At 35.9% G+C, this 22,479-nt stretch overlaps 1 protein-coding gene and 1 long non-coding RNA gene across 2 annotated transcripts; one reads left to right on the forward strand and one right to left on the reverse strand.

The window, feature by feature from the left end:
* Positions 1-9,573: 9,573 nt before the first annotated feature.
* Positions 9,574-14,795, reverse strand: LOC114315224 (uncharacterized). The gene is made up of 2 exons (XR_003647710.2): positions 14,329-14,795; positions 9,574-9,924 (listed from the first exon to the last, which is right to left on the reverse strand). It is a non-coding gene; the product is annotated as an uncharacterized LOC114315224 (long non-coding RNA).
* A 6,240-nt stretch (positions 14,796-21,035) lies between these two features.
* On the forward strand, positions 21,036-22,467 carry LOC114315222 (epi-neemfruitin B 7-O-acetyltransferse L7AT). The gene has a single exon (XM_028261804.2). The coding sequence runs from the start codon at positions 21,036-21,038 to the stop codon at positions 22,386-22,388; it is 1,353 nt and encodes a 450-aa protein (XP_028117605.2). The 3' UTR covers positions 22,389-22,467.
* Positions 22,468-22,479: the final 12 nt, after the last annotated feature.

The raw sequence follows: 22,479 nt of genomic DNA on the forward strand, positions 1-22,479 counted from the left end.
ATACTTTCCTTATTTATAGTCGTTTTTTATGTTGATGGTTGGGCCCACCTTTCTTCCAATGAATAATCCCTCATTCGGCTAACTGTTCGTACTCGGCCAGGTCTACAGCTGATTATTCGGTCAATCTGGTTATTCGGCCTTTGTCCTTCCAGGATAGAGCCGTATAATACACAACTTGGTTTCTTTCCTCAAGTTATTCGGCCTCCGTACGTAATCGATTTATTCGGCACCCACAAATATAAATACTTTTATTCCAATTCATCATCCAAGAAGTAACACAATTCCCTCTTCTCAAGTATCCTTAACAATTAGTCATTTCAAGACTATTTCAACGTTTTGAACAATAATTTCTAAAATGAACAACAATTCTTATATTACCTGAAATTCATCATTTATAGAAATATAAATAAGAAATTTTCCAAACATCCATTTATTTTGACACACAAAATAAATATAATAATATCATTCTGGGATTTTCAGTCTCTTTTAAAAAAATCTCCAAATTCTAGGTTTTCTCACAAAAACTATACAACTCAAATCTTTTGAAAGAAAACTTTTCAAAATCATCTTTTCTTCAATCAACGAAGATCAAAACCCATAAGATCATTTTAAAAGAACAAGAGACAAACCCACTTTCCAAATCGCTCAACTTCTTGAATCAACAATTAATTTTCAAAGCTATCGAAGGATGATTTCGAAAATCATCTAGATCTTGCAAAAATATGTATATAACTCTAAGAAAATCCCTACCTCAAGTTTTGAAGAAAAATTGAGATAAAACCCTAAAATTTATGATGTTGAAACTCGATCTCCACCACACACAACAAAGCCCTCGAGGTGATGACCAACTTTGGTGAAGAACTTGGGCCTAAATCCCAATGGATTTGGAGAAATCAAAGAGAGAAGGTGACTTCTAGAGAGAGGAGCTGCAGGTTTAGAATTTTTGAGTGAAAAGGAAATCAAAAGTGAAGCAAAACGGCACTGTTGGTAACTTATATACGCCAGGCTCGCTCGAGCAAAGGAGTTCTCACTCGAGCATAAAATACCTAGCTTCAGAAGTTTTTCAGACGCACTGCTCACTTGAGCGCAAGAAGCTTCGCTCTAGCGGACAAGCAACTTCGAATGCATTTTGCATTTTTGCTTCGGGTGCGCTGCCCCTCGGACCCGCCAAGGGGCGCTGCCCCCTGGGCCCCCGCGAGCTGACCGGGCAGCTCAATCCCCGACATACTCAGCGATGTGGCAAAACATTAAACAAGAGTCAAAACTGGGATCGCTACAGGGCAACTGTAGACACCCTATTTTGATCGATCCTAAGACTTGGGCGCTTTCTTTTGATTACCGGATGATGAAAATAAGAATATGCTATCTCACAAAATTCTCAGTGAAAAGATGGAATGTAAACTTTAATCCCAACCTTACTCCTGTTTTTGCCAAATTATTTTAGATCCATTCTCCATTTTCTTTTATTTTTTTTATTTTATATATATATATTATATATATATATATTATGTTAACTTATCATATATAATATTTTATTAAATTTATTCGGTGTCATGGCTTTACCCACGCACCATACTTTTGTATATATATATATATATATAAATTTTATTATATTATATAAGGGTAGTATTCCCCCTTTGAAAAATTCACCACACTCTTACCGTTTGCTTTTTTGTCTTCTTCTGCTTCAGACCCGCTTTGGTCAAATTATGTTACGTATTTGTCCTGCTAAAATATATTTTATTAGTCCATGTATTTTGTTATTTTAATTTTATATATTTGTTTGTGTTTTTATATTTTTTTTTTTGGAATTTGTACGTATATTTATGCTAATAATACATTTTATATATTATTATATTGTAAAGTAAATAGTAATTTTATTGTGCAGTGCACAGTAAAATCACTGTGCACCTTTTGAGAAATTTATTCTCCTCCACCGTTTATTGTTTTGTTTGTTTGTGTTTTTTTTTTTTATTGCCTATAAAAGAGGCATATGGATGAAGAAAAGAAATGAGGGGGTTTTGGGAGGAGAGAATCAGAGAGAGAAGAAAAAAAGAATTGGTGCGAGAGAGATTGAAAGAAAAAAGAATCAGAAAGGAAAATTAGTTTTTAAGAGAGAGAGAAAATAAAATATTTTCTTAGATATTTTATTTTTCTGAACCAAACTTTTATTTCCATTTCATCAATACACCATTCAAAAACCAACCACTAAAGCTATAATTCCAAATTTTGGACTGAGAATTGAGAACACATTCCACAGACTTAATGGTAATCAAAAGAAAGTTTGTGAATCAGAAAATTCATCATGTCCCCGAAAGGTAAATTTTCATTTAATTTAAAAATATGATATAACTTGTTTAATTACTGCATTTACTGTTTTCCATAACTATTTTTTATCGCTTTAACGAGAATGCTGCACCACTCATATATTTGTTGTAATTTACTATTTTTTTTAATATAACTATTTTATTGCTTTAACGAGAAGGCTGCACCAGCCACATATTTGCTATATATAAACTATTATAATTTATTTATTGCTTTAAATAAAAATTTATAATTTACTACTTATATATAAATTGTTGTAATTTTACCGCTTTAAATGGTTGGTCGAACCACCTAATTTGTGAAAGATATGACTTCACCAGATGAGTAGTGATCGATGGTGAATAGTAACATTCGGCGGTGAATAGTAACATTCGGCGGTGAATAGTAACCCTGGCAATGAATAGTAGCCGCAAACGAAAAATGCCCAGTCAAATGTAAAACGACCAAGAAGGGTGAATAGTAATTGTCGTAGTGAATAGTACTATCAGCGGTAAATAGTGCCTCGAGATGAATAGTGCTCCAGCAAAATAAGTTTTCCCAGACAGAACAACGCAGTCTTCATGCGTCGAGCAGAACAATTTCTGGCGATCTCCGAGGCACATGAAGTTTTTGTTTTCTTTTTTAGTTTGAGAGAGTTATGAGGTTTTTATTTTGTTATAATATTCTCTTCTCTCTCTCTCATTTGGTTTGTAGTAATTTATTCAAAGTGTTGTAATAATTTCCCGCCCCACTTCTTTCTATCCCGTTCTTTTACTTACTTTCCTTATTTGTGGATATGCATCATGTTTTGTTGTTGTTGTTTTTTTTTAGTATATCCTTGCTTTGCATCTATGTTTCATGCAACTTGATTCAGCTAAATTTGTATTTGTGGATTTAATCAATTCCTACGTGATTATATGTGCTACCTTCTGTTCTTGCGATGATTCACATGTCATATCTTAGAAGCCGAATCTTTAGTCGCATCTCATGAGTGAATTGCATTACGATTTTGTATATAAGATCATGCATGTTTTACTAATTTTGTTTTGTAGTTGTTCGCGGGACGTCGGTAAATATGTAAGTTTTTATGCTTTAGCATCCCGCTTGTGTGTGTTGTTTTATTATGCTTAAGCATCCTACCATTTGGCTACTTGTTTATTTGATATAACTGTATGAATGCCAGTGGATGGAGATTGTGTCGCTTAATTTGGAATAATGTTGATTTCTCATGTTTGTAAACTCAATTTATTTGGGTTGTACATCTTCAAAACTCTTTCAAAATATATGAAATCAAATTATTTCAAAATAAATGACATAGTTTATACTTGTATGCTTCACATAGTAAATTTTAGGATTTATTAAATAATCAAAATATGAACATATAAAGCAAATAAAATTCGTATCATGGTTTAGTAAAGGTCGATCTTTTGATCGGGTGAGCGGGGGTGCTCAATTAATAACCTTCCCCTCTCATACCTAAGGTTCCGAACTGAGACAACTTTGGTTATGACAAACAGTGGCCTTGGCACGAGTCATGGGTTTCCTAATTTTCCAAAATATTAGGTGGCGACTCTGAAATCTGATGACGCAGTCCATTTGTGGCAAAATATGTTTTTGCAATAAAATGGATTTTCTAAAATTTGCCAAATGTGGACTCTTGTCTATGTTTTATATTGCACTCGTGAGACTAGATCAAAGAGACCAAGGGTCCGAACTGTTTAACGCACACAAGTACCCCTCGGCCATGTTACACTGTCCTTAAAAGTCAGAAAGTTTCTCTTCTAGATTCTTATGATCCTTTCTTGGGCTCCTTTAGGAATTCTCAACCCTGATGCTGCTTGAGCCATCTCATTGGCTTATTTATTCTATATTCTATATCTGTGTGCGAAAGACACATTGTTGAAAGAGTTTGTCAACCACTTTGACTCAATTAAATACTCTTCTAATGTTTTGTTCACACATTTGAATTCCCCTACCATTTGCTTGATGACTAATTGAAAGCCACCAAAAACTTGCAACCTTCGAATCTTGAACTCTATGGCCAACTCAAGTCCGATTATCAAAGCCTCATACTCAACTTGATTACAAGACTGCAAATGTTGCTCATCCAACTGATAAGCAAACTAATACATCAATTGACTAGGAGCAATCAAGACAATACCTGCTCCAACTCCCTCATCTGTTTTAGATCCATCAAACATTAACCTCCAAGGCTTAGTATCTATCAGATGAACCTCAAATAAATCTGGTTCGACAAGCAAGCATGGATGCTCTGCCAAAAAATCTGCCAAGGTCTGTCCCTTTACAGCTTTATGTGGCACATACTTAAAGCATTATTCAATTAAGGCCAATATGCATTTACCTTGCCTACCTCTCAACACAGGTCTAGACAAGATATATTTTATTACATTAGTTTGTGCCACAACAAACACTTCTGAAGGGAGCATGTAATGTCTAAGTTTTATGGCAGCAAAATATAAAGTCAAATATAACTTTTCGACATAAGTGTACCTAGTTTCAGCATCATTCAACCTTCTACTCAAGTAATAAATAGCATGCTCATGACCCATATCATTTTCCTGGGCCAACAGACATCCAACGACAAGTCACATGCTAAAATGTAAAGCTTCAAAGGCTTTCCATAAACAGGTGGCATAAGCACTGGACGATTGATCAAATATTTCTTGATCAGATCAAAAGCCTTTTGATGACATTCCTCCCATTTAAACTCACAATCTGACTTTATCTTTACCAAAGAAGAAAACACCAAAGTCTTCCTGGCTAAATTGGCTATGAATCTTCTTACGAAATTAATCTTACCTAAGAAACTTTGCAATTCTTTCTTATTACTTGGGGGTTTAGTTGCCAATATAGCCTAGGCTTTGTTAGTATCTACCTTTATTCCTTTGTGATGCACTAAAAAGCCTAAGAACTTCCCAACAGTTACCCTAAAGGCACACTTTAGAGGGTTCATTTTTAACCTGTGGCTTCTCATCTTTTGAAATGTCTGCTTTAAATGGTTCAAATGCTCTTCAATTGTGTCAGATTTGACAGCCACATCATCAATATATACTTCTAAAAACTTTCCTATCAAGTCATGAAATATAAGATTCATTGCCCTTTGATAGGTGGCTCCAACATTTTTCAAACCAAAAGGCATGACCACCAACTCAAATGTACCTAGAGCCCCAGGACACCTGAATGCAATTTTATGAATGTCATCTGGATTGATGAAAATTTGGTTATATCCAGCATGCCCATCCATGAATGATAAGACTTTGCTTTTGGCTGCTGAATCAACTAGCAAATCAGCCACTGGCATAGGATACTCATCTTTTGGAGTTACTAGATTTAAATTCCTAAAATCGATGCAGACTCTCAATTTTCCATTTTTCTTTGTGACAGGCACAATATTTGACAGTCATTCCATATATCTGGCTGTCCTAATAAAATCTGCCTTTAAAAGTCTCTAAGTTTCTTTTTTGACTAACAAAGTTACATCATTAGTCATTCTCCTTGGGGCTTGTTTATGTGGGGTGAAATTATTTTTTATTGGCAGCCTATATTCTACTAATGTCCTATCCAAACTAAGCATTTCTGCATAACTCCAAGCAAAGCAATTCACATACTCAAACAGCAAGCCAACCAACTTGCCTTCACTTTCATTAGATAAACTAGCATTTACATAAATTGGCCTTTTACATGCCATAGTACCCAAGTTAAATTCCTCTAAAGGATCTTGAACATCTGCTTTAAGGTCATCTAACTTGGCAGGCGCAGCTCTCAAATGTTCTAATTGCACCTCTTTATAACTTAGAGGGCTATTTTCTATTACACATTTTGCCCATGAACAAACAGGCATTGATTTAAACTTCAACCTACTTGCAAGAAAGAAATTAAGAAGTCTGACAAAAGTAGACCTAATTACAAGGGTTGTGGTTGGCTTTTGCATCTGCATCTCTAACTTCTATTACTTCCTCAATCACAAGCTCTTTATGTTTCTTCATCAAGCTTGGTTTGGCAAATTCTTGGCCTATCTGCTTGAACCCCTCTTCTATGATGTGCTTGAACTCTTCATTAGTCAAGCTTTTCTCTTGAGACTTAACCTCATCTTCAACTACTTCCACTGGTCCTAAGTCTTCATCATAGAGTACAACCTCTATGTTGTGAACATCTGCTACAAAAGGGTCGGCATCTGCCTAGTAAATCTTGATTCCCTTCTGCTCATCTTGCTCATTACTGGTTAGGAAAATTAGAGCTTGATGCAAAGAAGATGGTACACATCCATTAAGGTGTATCTAATCCCTTCCTAGCAGCACATTGCAGTCAGAAGTGGAATCAATCACAAAGAAAGTGGTTCCCATTAACCTTGAACCAACCTAAAGTTGGATAGCGGCAACTCTCCTTGCTTTAGATGATCCCCCAGCAAAATTACTTATATTAATATCAGTAGGTAACAAATCTTCCACTAACTTACCTATTGCCCTCAGAGTTTTGGAATGGAGAATATTGACAATTACTCTATTGTCCACCAACACTTTGTCGATTGGAACTCCATCTAGATGGGCTCTCATATACAATGGTCTTAAGTGCCTGATTAACTTTTCTTCAGGCTTCTATAACACTACCTTTTCATCATCGACAGACTTAACTACTTCTATGGACCTTAGTGGCATAACATCTGCCTTAGTCATTGCTATTTCCACAACTTGCTCTGTCCAGTCTTCTACATCCCATGCCAACATGTTTGGCTGGTCCATCTTGGCCTGAAACTTTTTTGGAATAGCCATAATCATATTACATTCTTTTGGACCAGGCAAAGAACCAAATTGGATAGTAGCCAACTTCTTCCCAAAGTCACCACTAGAACTATCTGACTTGGCTTCTTCCTTTTTAGCTTCCTCATCCAAATGTACCATATTATCCATGGCCAATTCTTGGCTTTGGATCTCTTGCATTGCGACATCTTCCCTATTCTTGTCATCTTCATCAGACATCAATTCCTTTTCTAACTTTTTCAATTTCTGTCTTAACAAAGTTTTTTCAGAAAGTTTCTCAGCAAGCTTGTCAGCTACTTTTTCTGGCTCCATTTTCCTCTTTAAAATATGAATTGGCTGCACTAGATGAGCTTGAGAAGTTAAAGTTGACCCCTTCATTTCCCTAACTGAAGAAGCAGGAATCAAACCATCTCTAGTCTACGCTAAATCTAGCCTTCTAATTCTTTTATCTCCTACATCTTTGGACATCATGGCGGGGAACTTCCTTTGTTCTCTTCTTTTTTGAGTCCTTGTCTCTCCCATAGGTCTCCAGCCAACCACAGGAAATTTTGGGTGAACTACCCCTTGCCATCCTAAGTTAGGTGGCACTGGAGGCTTCATCATTCTGGGTTGGACTAGTTGCATATCTGGCCTCACCCTTGGGCCATGATGCTACTATTGAGACCCTCAAAATAACCTTACAAACTGTTGTTGTCCTCCATATGGCCTTCCAATCTATTATTGGCCATTATGAGGATTCACAAAATGTTGTTGCTGGCCATTGTATAGCCTTGTCAATACCTTTGGAGTTTTATATGGTTTAGAACCTTTCTACTGTTTTAGCATGGTTTTAATATTATTTGATCCACTGAAACATGGATGGACAAGACCTCCTTGAAACAAAAATGGAGCCTCATCCTCCCCATAATTCTCTGCAAGGCCAAATATTCCTAGATATGACCCGTCATAAAACAAACAGTTTTTATCAAATATCTGTAGATCACCACTTCCCATAGTATTGAACCTAAGGCCAACATTACTTCCAATCTTTTGAAGTTCATCTATCACAATGGCCTTTGCTTTTTCTTTTTTAGTACCACATCTAAAGCAGATGAACCTTTCTTTAGGCTCCTCTTGAACTTTTTTCCCTTTTGCTTATTTGGCAGCCTTTTCCATTCTTTCTTTGCCCAATCTCTCCAGTTCTACTAGGAGAACTCTAGGATTCTTTCCCTTTTTCTGGTCAGTCGATTGGAGGCTAGTTGCTACCATATTAATACCTACCACCTCTGGAAAAGGATCACTGTCAACTGTCATAACATCTTTGTTTTTCTCGGCATACTTCAACATTCTTTTTTGAATCAGATCCTACACAAAATTTCGAAATGTGACACAATTGTTAGTAGAATGCCTAAAAGAATTATGCAATTTGCAATATTCTTTTCCAATTCTATATCTCTCTTAGGTATATTATGGCTAGGAGAGCTAAAAATCTGTTAGGCCTTGGGTTCATCACGTTGGGTTCATAGTGTAACATGCCCGAGGGGTACCCGTGCGCGTTAAACAGTTCGGACCCTCGATCTCTTTGATATAGTCTCACTAGCGCAATGTGAAACATAAACGACAGTCCAAATTTGGCAACTTTTATTGAAAATCCATTTTATTTCAATTTTGTCAAAAATGGACTGCATCATCACATCTCAGAGTTGCCACCTAATATTTATTTTGGAAAAATTAGGAAATCCGTGACTCGTGCCAAGGCCACTATTCGTCGTAACCAATGATGCTTGGCTCAAAACCTTAGGTATGAAGGGGGAAGGTCATTAATTGAGCACTCCCGCTCACTCGATCAAAAGATCGGCCTGTACTAAACCATGATATGAATTTTATTTTCTTATATGTTCATGTTCTGATTATTTAGTAAATCCTCAAATTTATAATATGAAGCATACAAGGCATAGACTAGTTTGCTCAAATTGGAACAATTCGATTTCAAGTTCGTTTTTTAAAAAGGGATTGAATTTGCCACTTAACAAAGTGGGCTTAAAACTTGTAAATTTTCCACTACAAAGTGGGCTTAAAACGTACAATCGGTGAATCATCTCAATTCAAGTAACAAGCCTTCATCCACAGGCATTCAAATAGTTATAGCATTTAATCAATTAGCCTCATGGTAGGATGCTAAACATAATAAGAAAATTATGGACAAGTGGGATGCTAAAGCATAAAAACTCACATATTTACCGACTTCCTGCGAACAGCTACAAAACAAAATTTAGTAAAATATACATGATCCTATATACAGAATCCTAATGCAATTCACTCATGAGATACAACTAAAGATTCGGCTTTTAAAATATGGCACTTGAATCATCTCAAGAACATGAGGTAACGCATAGAATCACATAAGAATTGATTGAATCCACAAATGCAAATTTAGCCAAATCTTAATGCATGAAACATGGATGCAAAGCATGGATATGCATGGCATGTCAGATATATATGTACAGGTATGGAAAACGATTAAAGAATGGGATAAAAAGAAGCGGGGATGGGAGATTATTATAACATTTTAAATATTATAGATCCAAGGGAAATAAATAAAATAGAATCCTCACAAACACTCAAAATAAAAATAAAAGTTTTAAACCCCCGACCATTCATCAACTAGCAAATAACCTTTTGTCTTCAATCCAGTAGACTGCATCCTCAGGTAAAAGAATTCGTTCATTAGTCAAGTATCCACTACTTGTTTCAACAAGAACCATTCTATCTCCTCCAACGCCAGGCTTTTCCTCACAGCCAGAGATTTGGAGTTTGTATGTTGGGAGGATACTGAGATCTACATCTGATGCACCCTCTTGGCCTGAAATATAGACAAAATAGTAACAGGATCCGTAGCTGATATAAGAGCACCAAACATGAGGCATTCATTAAATGGAAGTCTGTACATGAGATACATCAAACCACCAAGGTAAACCAAAACACCTGTAACAATAGAAGCTATAAAAGTGCCTGGGATAACAAATGTGATGATGGCTCCAAAGTGTAAGAAGAATGGTTAAAGATAAAGGTATGAGATGATGATGACGATGATGGGGTTTGGTGTGAAAGACAGAACAAGTTATGGTCTGCTGTGAATGTGAATTTTGGCCATTGGTGTGTTGCTCTTTTGTTTTTGTCTCTGTTTAGAACATTTGGTGCTTTTGATTCGTGAAGACACAAAGCGTTTCTTCTTATATAAATATATATATATATATATCAAAACACAATCATGTAAGCCATGGAAGAAATAAAAACTGTTAGGGCAAAAATGGAAGAGGAGAGGCCTCTCTCTTAGTCTTAAGCTTCGTGTCTTTTCTTGCCGAACCCTAACTTAATCCTTCATTCGGAGACATACAAGAACCTACTTCAAGAGTTGGCGCAAAGGAGCTACTGCCCTTCTTTCAGATCCGTAGGAAGTTGGCAACGAGGACACTGCCCACCAATGAGGGAAGGAAGCGGTGGTTCTAGTGGCGGTGGTGCGACAGCAGCGGGTTCGACGGCATTGGGTGAGAGAGAGAGAGAGTTGTTGTAAAAGAACCAGTTCAATGGACATGGTGGAGATGGTCAAGATGCCATGTTTTGATCTCGATCACTGAAAGATAATCTTTACAATGCCAATGGATCGAAGTTCTCGTGATGGTGTTTAATCACACAGAAGAATACAATCTGGAAAAGGAAAAACAGAGAGAAAATTCAAGTAAGTAAAGAACCCATGTTCTGTCCATATATTTATAGTATATGGTGGCTGTTAAGCAATGGTTACAACTTATCAGAAATTCAAACTCAATGATCACCATGTTTCTAAACCATTATGAGTCTTCATTCAAATCTTAAACTTCCTACTTCCAGTAACTTCTTTCTGCGGGAAGATTAAATCACCATATAAGGATTTCATTCGGACATTTGTGGCCCTTTAAGAACTAAAACTCATCGAGGCATGGAATACTTTATTACTTTCACTGATGATTATTCAAGATATGGACATATCTACCTTCTTAAACACAAATCAGAAACAATTGACAAGTTTAAGGAATATAAATTAGAGGTGGAAAAGCAACTTGGTCGGTCCATTAAACACTTGAATAATGATAGAGGTGGCGAATATGAAGCTATGGATTATTTCTGTAAGGACAATGGCATAAAATATTTGTTTACAATGCCATACACACCACAACAAAATGGGGTCGCAAAAAGACGAAATCGTACTCTCATGGAAATGACAAGGTCTATGATGGCTCATAGTGATCTTCCTATTCGTTTTTTGGAGGAAGCCTTGTCCACCGCTGCGTACATATTAAATAGAATCGAAACTAAAGCCAAACCTCTAACTCCTTACGAATGCTGGCATGGAACTAAACTTAATGTTCAAAATCTCAAAGCTTGGGGATGTAAAGCACATGTACTTATTCCCAAACCTTTAAGGGATAAATTGGGAAGCAAAACTTGGGAATGCAAGTTTATTGGTTATGTCGAAAATGGGAGCGGTTATCATTTTTACCATCCCAAACGTGGATTAATATAAAGTAGAGATGCTATTTTTCTTGAATCTACTGATCTTGTTACTCCTATTGAACAAATTGAATTGCTCTCTGAAGTATCTCAGGATTCTTCTCTTCTTTCTTTGTCACACAGTCCACATATTCTTCCCGAACCATCTAATAGTGGGAGCAAACGCAAATTACATGACGTTGTTTTACCTGCTTTGAATCCTGAGATAAATGGGAGTAAGAGAGCAAGACGTCCATCTATGTTTTTGAAAGATCATTATGTTTTTCAAGTTAAAGAACTTAATAACTTAGTAGATGATCCTACTACTTATAATGAAGCAATGAGTAGCAGTGATGCTACTCAATGGCTTAAGGCAATGAATGAAGAACTTGACTCAATCAAGAAAAATGATGTTTGGAAATTAACCGATCTCTCGAATGGAAGAAAAGCCATTGGTTGCAAATGGGTTCTTAGAAACAAATTCAAAGTAGATGGAAGTTTGGAGAAATACAAGGCCAGGTTAGTAGCCAAGGGATTCACTCAACAAACTGGAATAGACTTCGTAGATACATATTCTCTTGTTGCAAAATTTGTCTCTATAAGGATTCTAATGGCGGTAGTAGCCAGGATGGATTTGGAATTGCATCAATTAGATGTTAAAACTGTTTTTCTCAATGGAGAATTAAAAGAGGAAATTTATATGATTCAACCTGATGGTTTCCAAAACCAAGGCAACGAGGATAAAGTCTACAAGTTGAAGAAATCTCTATATGGATTTAAACAATCTTCAAGACAATGGTACTTGAAATTCCACCAAGCCATTTTAGAAATAGGCTATGTCGTGAGTCCATTAGATCACTGTGTTTATATCTGGAAAAATGATGACAAGTTAGCAATATTATCTATATACATGGATGATATATTGTTAGCAGGAAATTATCCAAATATGATTATAAAAACCAAAACTTTCTTGGCATCTAGATTTGAAATGAAAGACATGGGTCTTGCAACCTATGTTCTAGGAATTAGAATTTCAAGAGATAGAAATTCAAAATTATTATATCTAGATCAAGAGAAATATCTAGACAAGGTGCTCAAAAGATTTAATATGGATAACTGTAATTCTTTAAGTACGCCTGTTTACAAGGGACAAAGTCTTGGTAAAAGTATGAGTACTCAAACTAAGTCTGACATTAAGGAAATGAGAAATGTCCCGTATGCTCAGGCAGTAGGCAGCCTAATGTATGCTATAACAAGTATAAGACCTGACATCTGTCATGCAGTCGGATTGGTAAGTCGGTTTCAATCCAATCCAGGTAAGGAACATTGGCAAGCAATCAAAAGAATATTCAGATATTTAAAAGTCACTAAAAATTTGAAGTTATGTTTTGGTTTGTGTGATCTAAACATAAAAGGATACACTGACGCAGATTTTGCAGGAGATGTAGATGATAGAAAATCTACTAGTGGTCATGTGTTCTTGTTTGGTGGTACAGCAGTTGCATGGTTAAGTAAGAAACAGAGTTGTGTTGCAAAATACACTATGGAAGCTGAATACATAGCTTGCAGCACAGCCGTTAGTAATGCGGTCTGGATAAAACGATTTGTTGACAGTTTACAATTAGGTATACCTATCAGACCGGTCAATATGTTTTGTGACAATCAGTCCGCTATCTCATTAATAAAAAGTGGAGCAAATAGCTCTAAGGGAAAACATATTGATATAAGTTACCACTATATTCAGGACATAGTGGAGAGAGGTGAAATTAAAGTCAACTATATACCCTCAGAAGAGATGGTGGCTGACCCTATGACCAAAGGGTTGTCTCTGGAAAAATTCAGAGAACGTGTAGCTAATATGGGATTGAAAAATGCCTAGCTAAGTGGTTTAGCTACTTATATAAGTGCATAGTCGGATAACTCTGGGGACGCCTAGATAACCGATGTTTTGCGACTCTATCTTGCATGGAAACATGTGTTTGATCAGGTAACAAGATATAGGAACTGACAAGGTATGGATATCATAGTTAGCATGAAATGTAAAGTCCATAATATACAACGTGCTAACTAGATGATATTGTCTGCTTGATCAGCAAAAAGTCATTGATAAGGTGTGTTAAGGAAAACATTCAAGAATAGGTCTTAAAGGAAGTACTTAACAATAATTTCAGTGCAGGTCAACACATGAAAAATGTAGTGAATGGTGATTGGCTATGGACTATGAACCCATCACTGAAAATTGATGCCGTTCACTTGAAATATAGTGAATTGAAGTCATCTGGAGCGTGTTGTCAGTGGAAGAACACATTCGTATGGGTGCGGTCAGATTTGTGGCAAAAACATGCACACGTATGGCCAAGTCACAATCAGACGTCGATCCATGAGGTAATTTCATAGATGAAAGTGGCATGAGGCAAACTTTTGGTACCAAGGTAAACATGCCAAACTCAGGCTTTATCATCAATATTATAATGTGATCAAGTGGGAGATGAAAGTATGAGAGGTGATCACACCATAATATGGTGGACCCTCTCACACCAAATCAAATCCTTATATGGTGATTCAATCTTCCCGCAGGAAGAAGTTACGGGAAGTAGGAAGTTTAAGATTTGAATAAAGAGTCACAATGGTTTAGAAACATGGTGATCATTGAGTTTGAATTTCTGATAAGTTGTAACCATTCGTTAACAGCCACGATAGATACTACAAATATATGGACAGAACATGGGTTCTTTACTTGAATTTTCTCTCTGTTTTTCCTCTTCTAAATTGTATTCTTCTACGTGATTAAACACTTTCACTGGAACTTCGATCTATTGCCATTGTAAAGATTATCTTTCAAGTCTTGTCGATTTGAAGAAATTCTTCAAAGACGAGTGCTCAAAATCCTAAAGAGTAACTAGAGAGAGTGTCTTTTCTTTTTTTTCAGATCCAGCCTGTCCTCTCTCCCACAATTTAGCACAATAGATCCCTATTTACCATTTTTGTTTCTGGCGTTATCATGGCCACCTCAAAAGGAAAAGAGAGGGAGACTGCCCATGTGCGTGTCTGTCCGTGTATGTGTGTGATAGCCGAGAAGAGAGGTTTTCGGGCCCCATGCATGTGCCTTTTTTTTCTTTTTAAAACAAAAACAGTTCCCCCTCATGTGCCTTCTGAGTGAGTGTGTTCCATGTGTCTGTCTATTTTTTTTCTTTTTTTGTTTTGTGGGTCTATCCACCTCTCCAAACTACTTTTTATTTACCACCTTTTCTCTCCCTCCCGTCTCTCTCTCTCGTGTTGTCTGGGTTTACATGGAATTTTTTATTGTGTAAAATGGGTAATCGTTGATCATCCCCAAGCCAAACCTGTTGCAGGAATATATTCTATCCCACCATTAAAACAACAATAAACTATCAATCCCATTTATGTGCCACCAACCCGGCATTCTCTTTTTTTTTAAAAAATCATTATTATGCCCACCCAAAAACCATTATCCTCCCTTTTATCATTGTATTCTCTCCCACCAAAGATATCATCATCATGCTGACCATACACCATGTTCACCCCTGCCTTTCTTTTTTTGCCATCTTTTTCTTTATTCCTTCTACCCCAGCACAAAACACATAATCACCTATCTTCCACCAAAAAAACATCATCATCTCACCTGCCTACCCCAAAACTTCTTTAACTTCTCCTAAAAAATACCCTAACCATACCATCTTTTTTTTTTTTTTTTTTTTTTTTTGATAAAAGCACCTAAAAATATGTACACACATGAAATTATAAAATACTATAAATTAATAATTTGGCCAAAAATGAGTGAGGTTTGAGATTAAAGTTTCAATCTAATTTTTCTGCTGAGAAATTCATAAAATGACATATTCCAATTATCATCATGGGGTGTTCAAAAGAAAGTGTCCAAATCTTAGAGCCGGTCAAAATGGAATGTCTACACATAGTATGGTGTTATTGTATGGCATGATTCTGCATATTCTGAGGCCTTATTTGATTAATTGGCCTATTTCTTTGTTCTGCCATAGCAGGATAACCTGTTATAGGTCCATCAAATGCATGAGTACCATACATTTATGGCCTTGGTTGCCTCCAAGTCTCATTCCCATATCATTTAATTTGTAATTAAATACTAAGTTTGCAAGGTACTCTCTCTCAAACACAAGATTTACAGTCATTCCTTCCTCATATTTTTCTTCCTCATATTTTTCTTGAAGTGTGGGAGGCACTACAAGAAATTGTATTTTTCGCAACGCAACAAAATATGTTGCTAAAAGGGAAAATTCGTTGGCAAAGAGCTTTGCCGACACACAAAGCAACGTTGGCAACCCGTAAGCAAAAGTGAGTCGGCAAAAGTTTTTGCTGACGAAATTATTATTGCGTTGGTAAAAGTAATGCCTTTAGCGACGAACATAGTCGTCGATAAAAGCCTTCATCCATCATCGACAATTTACCTTGCGTCGGTAAAAGTCACTCAAATATGATGATTGTGTGGCACTTTTCGCAACACAAATTTGCATGGACAAAAAATATACTTTTAGCAACAAAATATGCATCGGCAAAAGTAAACTTTTGGTGACACATTTACGTCGGTAAATGTTGCCATTTGCCGACGATTTGTTTGCCGCTAAAGCTTTACTTTTGGCAATGACAAATTGGCATTGGTAAAAAATACACTTCTACCAACACAATATGAGTGGGCAAAAGTAAACTTTTAGCGACACATTTACGTCAGTAAATGTTGCCATTTGCCAACGGTTTGGTTCTCAATAAAGCTTTACTTTTGGCAACGACAAATTGGCATTGGTAAAAAATACACTTTTAGCAACACAATATGAGTGAGCAAAAATAAACTTTTGCCTACACATTTACCGACAAGTTGTTTGTCAAGAAAGCTTTACTTTTTGGCAACAACAAATTTTTAGCGGCAAAAAAAATTGAAAATCATTTATATTTTTTTATAAGATTTACATATTTACAAGAGGCATCCCTCAGGCACTACTATTACAAACTAATAACATTGATATTAAATCACCTAAAGTTGATGGGTAGGCAAAAAAACACTGCTAAAAAATATGCTTTTGGAAGCGGTGTATAAAACCTGAAAGGGTAAACTCACTAAAATACTCAAATATATCCAAATTGTGAACCCATAGTAAAAACAGCAGATAACAAAATGAAAACATGAAACTAACAACAACCCAAATTTGCAGCAGACCAGCATCTGGTAGCAACCCACTTCACAACAACATTGCAGCAGCAGCAGCCCAGCAAAATTCTGCAGCAGCAGCAGCAGTAGACCAGCAAGCAACAACCATCAGCCACCAGTGCTGGGTAACAACCGCGGTAGACAAATATTTCACCTGTTGACCAAACGGTCAACTGGCAAACACAAATTCAGACTTTGAGACAAACTCAAATTTAAGCTACCAATCATTTTTCTTATTCTTTTCAGCATTTTAAGCTGCTGAATTGTCCGATTGATTGTCTTCAATCAACCATGATGAGTGCATGCATCTTTGCTAAAGCTATAACAATGATTTGAAAAAATCAGGATGGTGACAATCAGACCCCACTAATAATTCTCAAAATCAAGCAACTATTGACATCAAGAGCACATAATTGCCAGTCTCTGACCTCCTGTGAACATGGTAATGTTAATCTTGGAAAATTATTCGATGCTTTAGGGATACCACGTGACTCATATCACCAATCAATTACTAAACAGATAGTCCTTGTTGTTTCCCATGCCGCAACAATCAATTGTGGACCTATGTTGCCCAGATTTTGGCTCTTCCGCTCGAACGGGCATTCTTGCGCTCAAGCAGACTTCACAAATTTTGCTCATCCGCTCGAGCGGCCATTCTTGCGCTCGAGTGGGATTTGCCACTTCTTTGCATTTCTTTTGCAGTTCTGAAAACACTGGAAAAGTGCTTTAGACGCTCAAGCATCTAGTTCCACACTCGAGCGGAGACCCACGTCTGCAAAACTTCTAAAAATGTGTATTTTATGCTTGAGCGCCAACTTTCACGCTCGAGCGGAACCTTGTGTCTGACGCTCGAGCGAGGCTTTCTACGCTCGAGCGAACTGCGCGTATAACAATCCGAGAAGATAATATTTTGAATCACTTTTTCATATCTTCCTCTCTCTCTCTCTCTCTAAAACTCTCCAAAAAGCTTGTTCTTGAGCCTCTCTCTCTAGAATTCACCTTCTCTCTTAGATTTCACATATTATTTCCTGTCTAGCCACTGAATAGTCATCACCTAGGTTGTCTTGCACCATCAAACTCTTCGCCATCTTCAACCCTTTTCTCGGGGTCTTCAAAGATTTCGTGTTGTTTCTTCCTAGCCATCACTCCAAATTAGATAAGTCCCACTGGGCATGCCAAAATATGTTAGCAAAAATCTAGTTTGGGTCAAATCGACAGAGAAGATTCGACAAAGAAATCAAATTTTCACAAAACAATAACAGATCAAAAAATTGTGGTTATTGTTCTATGTCTTGACAATTTCAAGGACTTCTTTGAGATTGTAATGCGAAGAAACAAGTGTACATAAACTGAAATTTGATTGAAGAAAAATTAAACTTGCCACTTAATTACAAGAATTAAATTACAAGTTCAAAATGCACAGCAATCGATTGAGGAAAACTTGGCTACAAAGACTGAATTACAAACAAACTAGTTTGAGAAAACTATACAAGGGGCTAATGTTTTTCAGTTTAAAATACATATATATATATATATATATTGCTGGAGCAGCCCTTACGTCTCAAAAGCCCTCTAAATACCTAAGAGACCTAATTCATATGGATTTCGTAGAATACTTATTTTGCCATGTGCCTTAAAATTGATTTGCAGAAACTCTTCTTTTAGGTGTTTAAAAACTATGCATCCTTCAATGCGCTTTGATCATCCACTATACATCAGTTATTTTTTGACATCTAACAAGCTGCAAGGAGCTGATATCTAAACTATTCCTAAGTACAAGAGCTACTCATAATTAAGTTATGATACTCCTAATTCCACATGGGTTGTAAATTTTGTTAAAGCCCTTTTTCTCTTTGAACTTTCACCTTTTATATGACTTACAATGGCCATGCTATGCTGCCACTGCCCATTTGTCATGCTCCTATAACTGCCCATGAACTGCAATTGCTGCAACTACCTCTGAACTCCTTTTTTTCTGCTATTGCCATGTATTGCCTCTTCATTTCTCTTTCTTAGGCCACTAACTTTACTTCATTCATTCTTGGCTTTCTTCTGAACGTATTCGAGCCTCTGTTGACAGAGAATTTTTAATTTTTTGGTGTCAACACCATGTTCACTAATTAACTTATTCATGGGTATCACCCTATTTAAGTTTTTAAATAAATTACACAAGTAGTCCGTAAAGTAAATGGTTCATATTTTTCATAATTGTCGTCTAAAATGCATAAAAAATGATAACGTCAATCTCACATCAGATGTTGAAAGGTATTTTAGTGTCTATTTATATAAAAAAAAAAAAATCAATCAAATAATTAAACACTCCACATATTTGACTCTTAGTAAGTGATTGAAAAGTATAAATATTCATTTCTCATGTCTCGTGATTTAGTTAAACAAAAATAGGATAAATTTCTCCAAATTCCCTTCAGATAGGTTGACATAAATATTTTTTTTTTGTATTTTTTTATATGGCAGTTAAGGTAGGGACTACGTTGAAGTAATGTGTAAAGTTGAGGGATATAATTGATACAAATTAAAAATCAAGGACCAAAATTAATAAAATAAGTGTTATAGTTTAAGGATTAACCTAAGTTGCTGGTATTTTCACAATTGATACCCAAATTTCATTAGTTGTTATGCCTTGTAATTGGAATGGATGGAATAAAATACAAGGAAACTATTTGGGCTGCAGTCTTAGAGCTCGTTTGGGATGTGGGTTAATTTTTTGGCTTTTTAACTTTTTTAGTCTACGGGTTGAAAAGTCTTATTTGGGATAGGCTTTTTGATTTTTTTGACTTTTGTGAAAGAAAAAATAAAATGATTATGAGTTGGATGTGACATTTTATCATATTTGACTAAAATAGCTTATTTTGTCTTATATGGCTATTTTAGAGGTTTAATTGGTGTAACTTATTGGGATGTTTTGTTTATGATGGCTTTTTATTTTTATTTTTAATAATTTGTGAGAATGCTTAGTGTTATTTATAGTTTATGAAACAAAAATTCTTCAAATAAATTAAAAATAATAATAGTTATTAGATTATGAATTTTTTATTTTGTAAAAGTTATAAAACATTAATTAGTTAGATGTAATTTGCTGCTCTTTGTGAGAAGCATGAGTGACAAGAAATGGTAAATACAGTGTTCTGAATTATTGAACAATGGTAAATATACTATTACCTGATTAATTTAATTTTTTTATATTAATGATCTAAGAAAAAAAAATTTAAATAAATAGTTTAAATTATCAAAATGAGTAATGTCAAATAACACTCTCTAGTTGGAACTTCCATCATTAAAATACTAGGCTAACTAAATAAATTTTATGCCAAAAAAAACATTTTTTATTAAATGAAGTGACATGCAATATATAATTTTAGTATTTGAAAACAGGACCACAATAATTATAGAAGAAAAAAAAAACAAAACAAAACAGGACCACTATAATTTATTTATTTATATTGTGCATTACAAAATTTTAGTATTTAAACAGGCGCACGATAATAATATGATATGTGTCGCCTTAATGACAGTGAGTTAAAAAAAAAATAGAATAATTAGTTTGTATAACATTACTTAATATTCACCTTAAAAAAAACACATTACTTATTTATACTAAAATTGGGGCATGTTGACTCACTTTGGTTGATTAAGAAATAAAGAATAATTCAACTTTACCTAGAAACATTATGTAGATTATATCACATAATATTTTTGGAATATCTAATAATTTCGTCTGGTTCTCACCAAGAGATTTGATTCTTTATAGTCGGGATAATTAGATTTGATTCTTTATAATCGGGATAATTATTTAATAGTCTCGGAATGCATTACGCTTTGCTAACTTATGAGTATAATTAATTAATTAATTAAACTAACCCAAAGACTTGCTAAAACCTCCCAAGTTTTAGTTACTATTCGTAAGCTCAGGCATTGACATTTACTCATGAATTAATGTGGGCTAATTAGTTGCAATTTGCAATAATAGCAGAAGGAAAATATAATATAAATTAATAAATTTTATATTTTTATTCTTATTAAGATGTGACATATAAGAATGTAACTTTAAATGTAAAAAAGTACTCATTTGAATAATATGATTGGGACAACTCAAATTTTATTATATAGTAAATAAAACGTTATAGATAAACAAATGTGTTATTCTAGCATTAATGGATTAATTTCTACCACTTATATCACCTAGGCCTTGTAGTTGAAGGAAACCATTATTAGTCAAGAAAAACATGGAGGTTGAGATCATTTCCAGGGAGACCATCAAACCATCTTCTCTAACACCTCCTCACTTGAGAACTTACAAGCTCTCTCTTTTAGATCAGTTCATTCCTTCAAACCATGTCCCGATAGTCCTCTTTTATCCCATGCTTGATAACGATCATGTTCATGTCACCTCTCAATTGTTGAAGAAGTCCTTGTCAAAAACCTTAACCCGGTTTTACCCACTTGCTGGGAAGGTCAGAGATGCTCTCACCATTGATTGCAACGATGAGGGAGCTTTCTATGTAGAGGCTCGAGTCAAATGCCATTTGTCCGACTTTCTCACCCAACCTCGTGTCCCATCCATGAATCAATTCCTTCCCTATGATGTCGCTTGGAAGCGAGATGAACCAATTTCAGGGCTCCATGTAACCATAATCCAAGTAAACATATTCGACTGTGGTGGAATCGCCATTGGTGCTCTAGTTTCACACATGACAGTCGATGGAACAGCGTTCAGCACCTTTCTCAATAGCTGGGCTGCCACTGCTCGCGGATCTTGTGAAGCAGTACCACGTCCAAGTTTCATTGCACCATCTCTTTTCCTTCAAAGTGATTCTGTGCCAAAAGAATTGACAGCGATGGGCCTGTTAAAACACTTTCTCAAAAGAGGCGACTGTGTTGCAAGGAGATTCATATTTGATGCCTCAGCCTTGGCCACACTCAAGGCCAAAGCAACCAGCTCTTGTGGTCAGAGTCAGAGCCCTAGTCGTGTTCAAGCTGTGTCATCTCTGATCTGGAAACGTTTCATTGCAGCTTCAAAAGCAACATCGGGAGCCTACAAGCCAATTTTATTGGGCCATGCAGTGAATATACGCCCGAGAGCTCTGCCGCCCTTTTCAGAGTCTTGCATGGGAAATTTTCTATGGCTGGCAGTTGCAGAATGCAAAGACGAGGCCAAAACGGAGTTGCATCATTTGGCGGGTCAAGTGAACGACGCAATAGCCAAAGTTAATGGCGACTTGGTGAAGCAGCTACAAGGAGAGGAAGGGTCTCTCAAGTATTGTGAGACTCTCGAGGAGATGAGAAAAGCACTTCACGAGGGAGCAGATTATTTGGGCTTTACAAGTTGGTGCAACTTTGGTCTTTATGAAGTCGATTTTGGATGGGGAAAGCCTACATGGGCATCTCCTGTTGGATCAGGAGAATCGATATCAACAATTTTTTACCAGAATATGGTTATTCTGATTGAAACAAAACAGGGAGATGGAATCGAAGCATGGGTCTCCATGGATGAGCAACAGATGGCTATATTCCAATGTGATAGAGAGCTCCAAATTTACGCATCGGTTGATCAAAGTCCACTGAGCCTTTGTAATTGAGTTTCTTTGCTCATGAAGATCACCATATTGAAGTTGTATGTCTTTTCAAAGTGTTTAATTGCAAATGAATGTGCTAAAATCTAGTGAGTCA

This window comes from Camellia sinensis, chromosome 3 (assembly GCF_055761805.1).
Source record: "Camellia sinensis isolate YWXY chromosome 3, ASM5576180v1, whole genome shotgun sequence".
Classification (NCBI taxonomy): Eukaryota; Viridiplantae; Streptophyta; class Magnoliopsida; order Ericales; family Theaceae; genus Camellia; species Camellia sinensis.

What these genes read in the sequence shown, in the direction of transcription:
- LOC114315222 (XM_028261804.2), top strand. Translation starts at nt 21,036, where the DNA reads ATGGAGGTTGAGATCATTTCCAGGGAGACCATCAAACCATCTTCTCTA.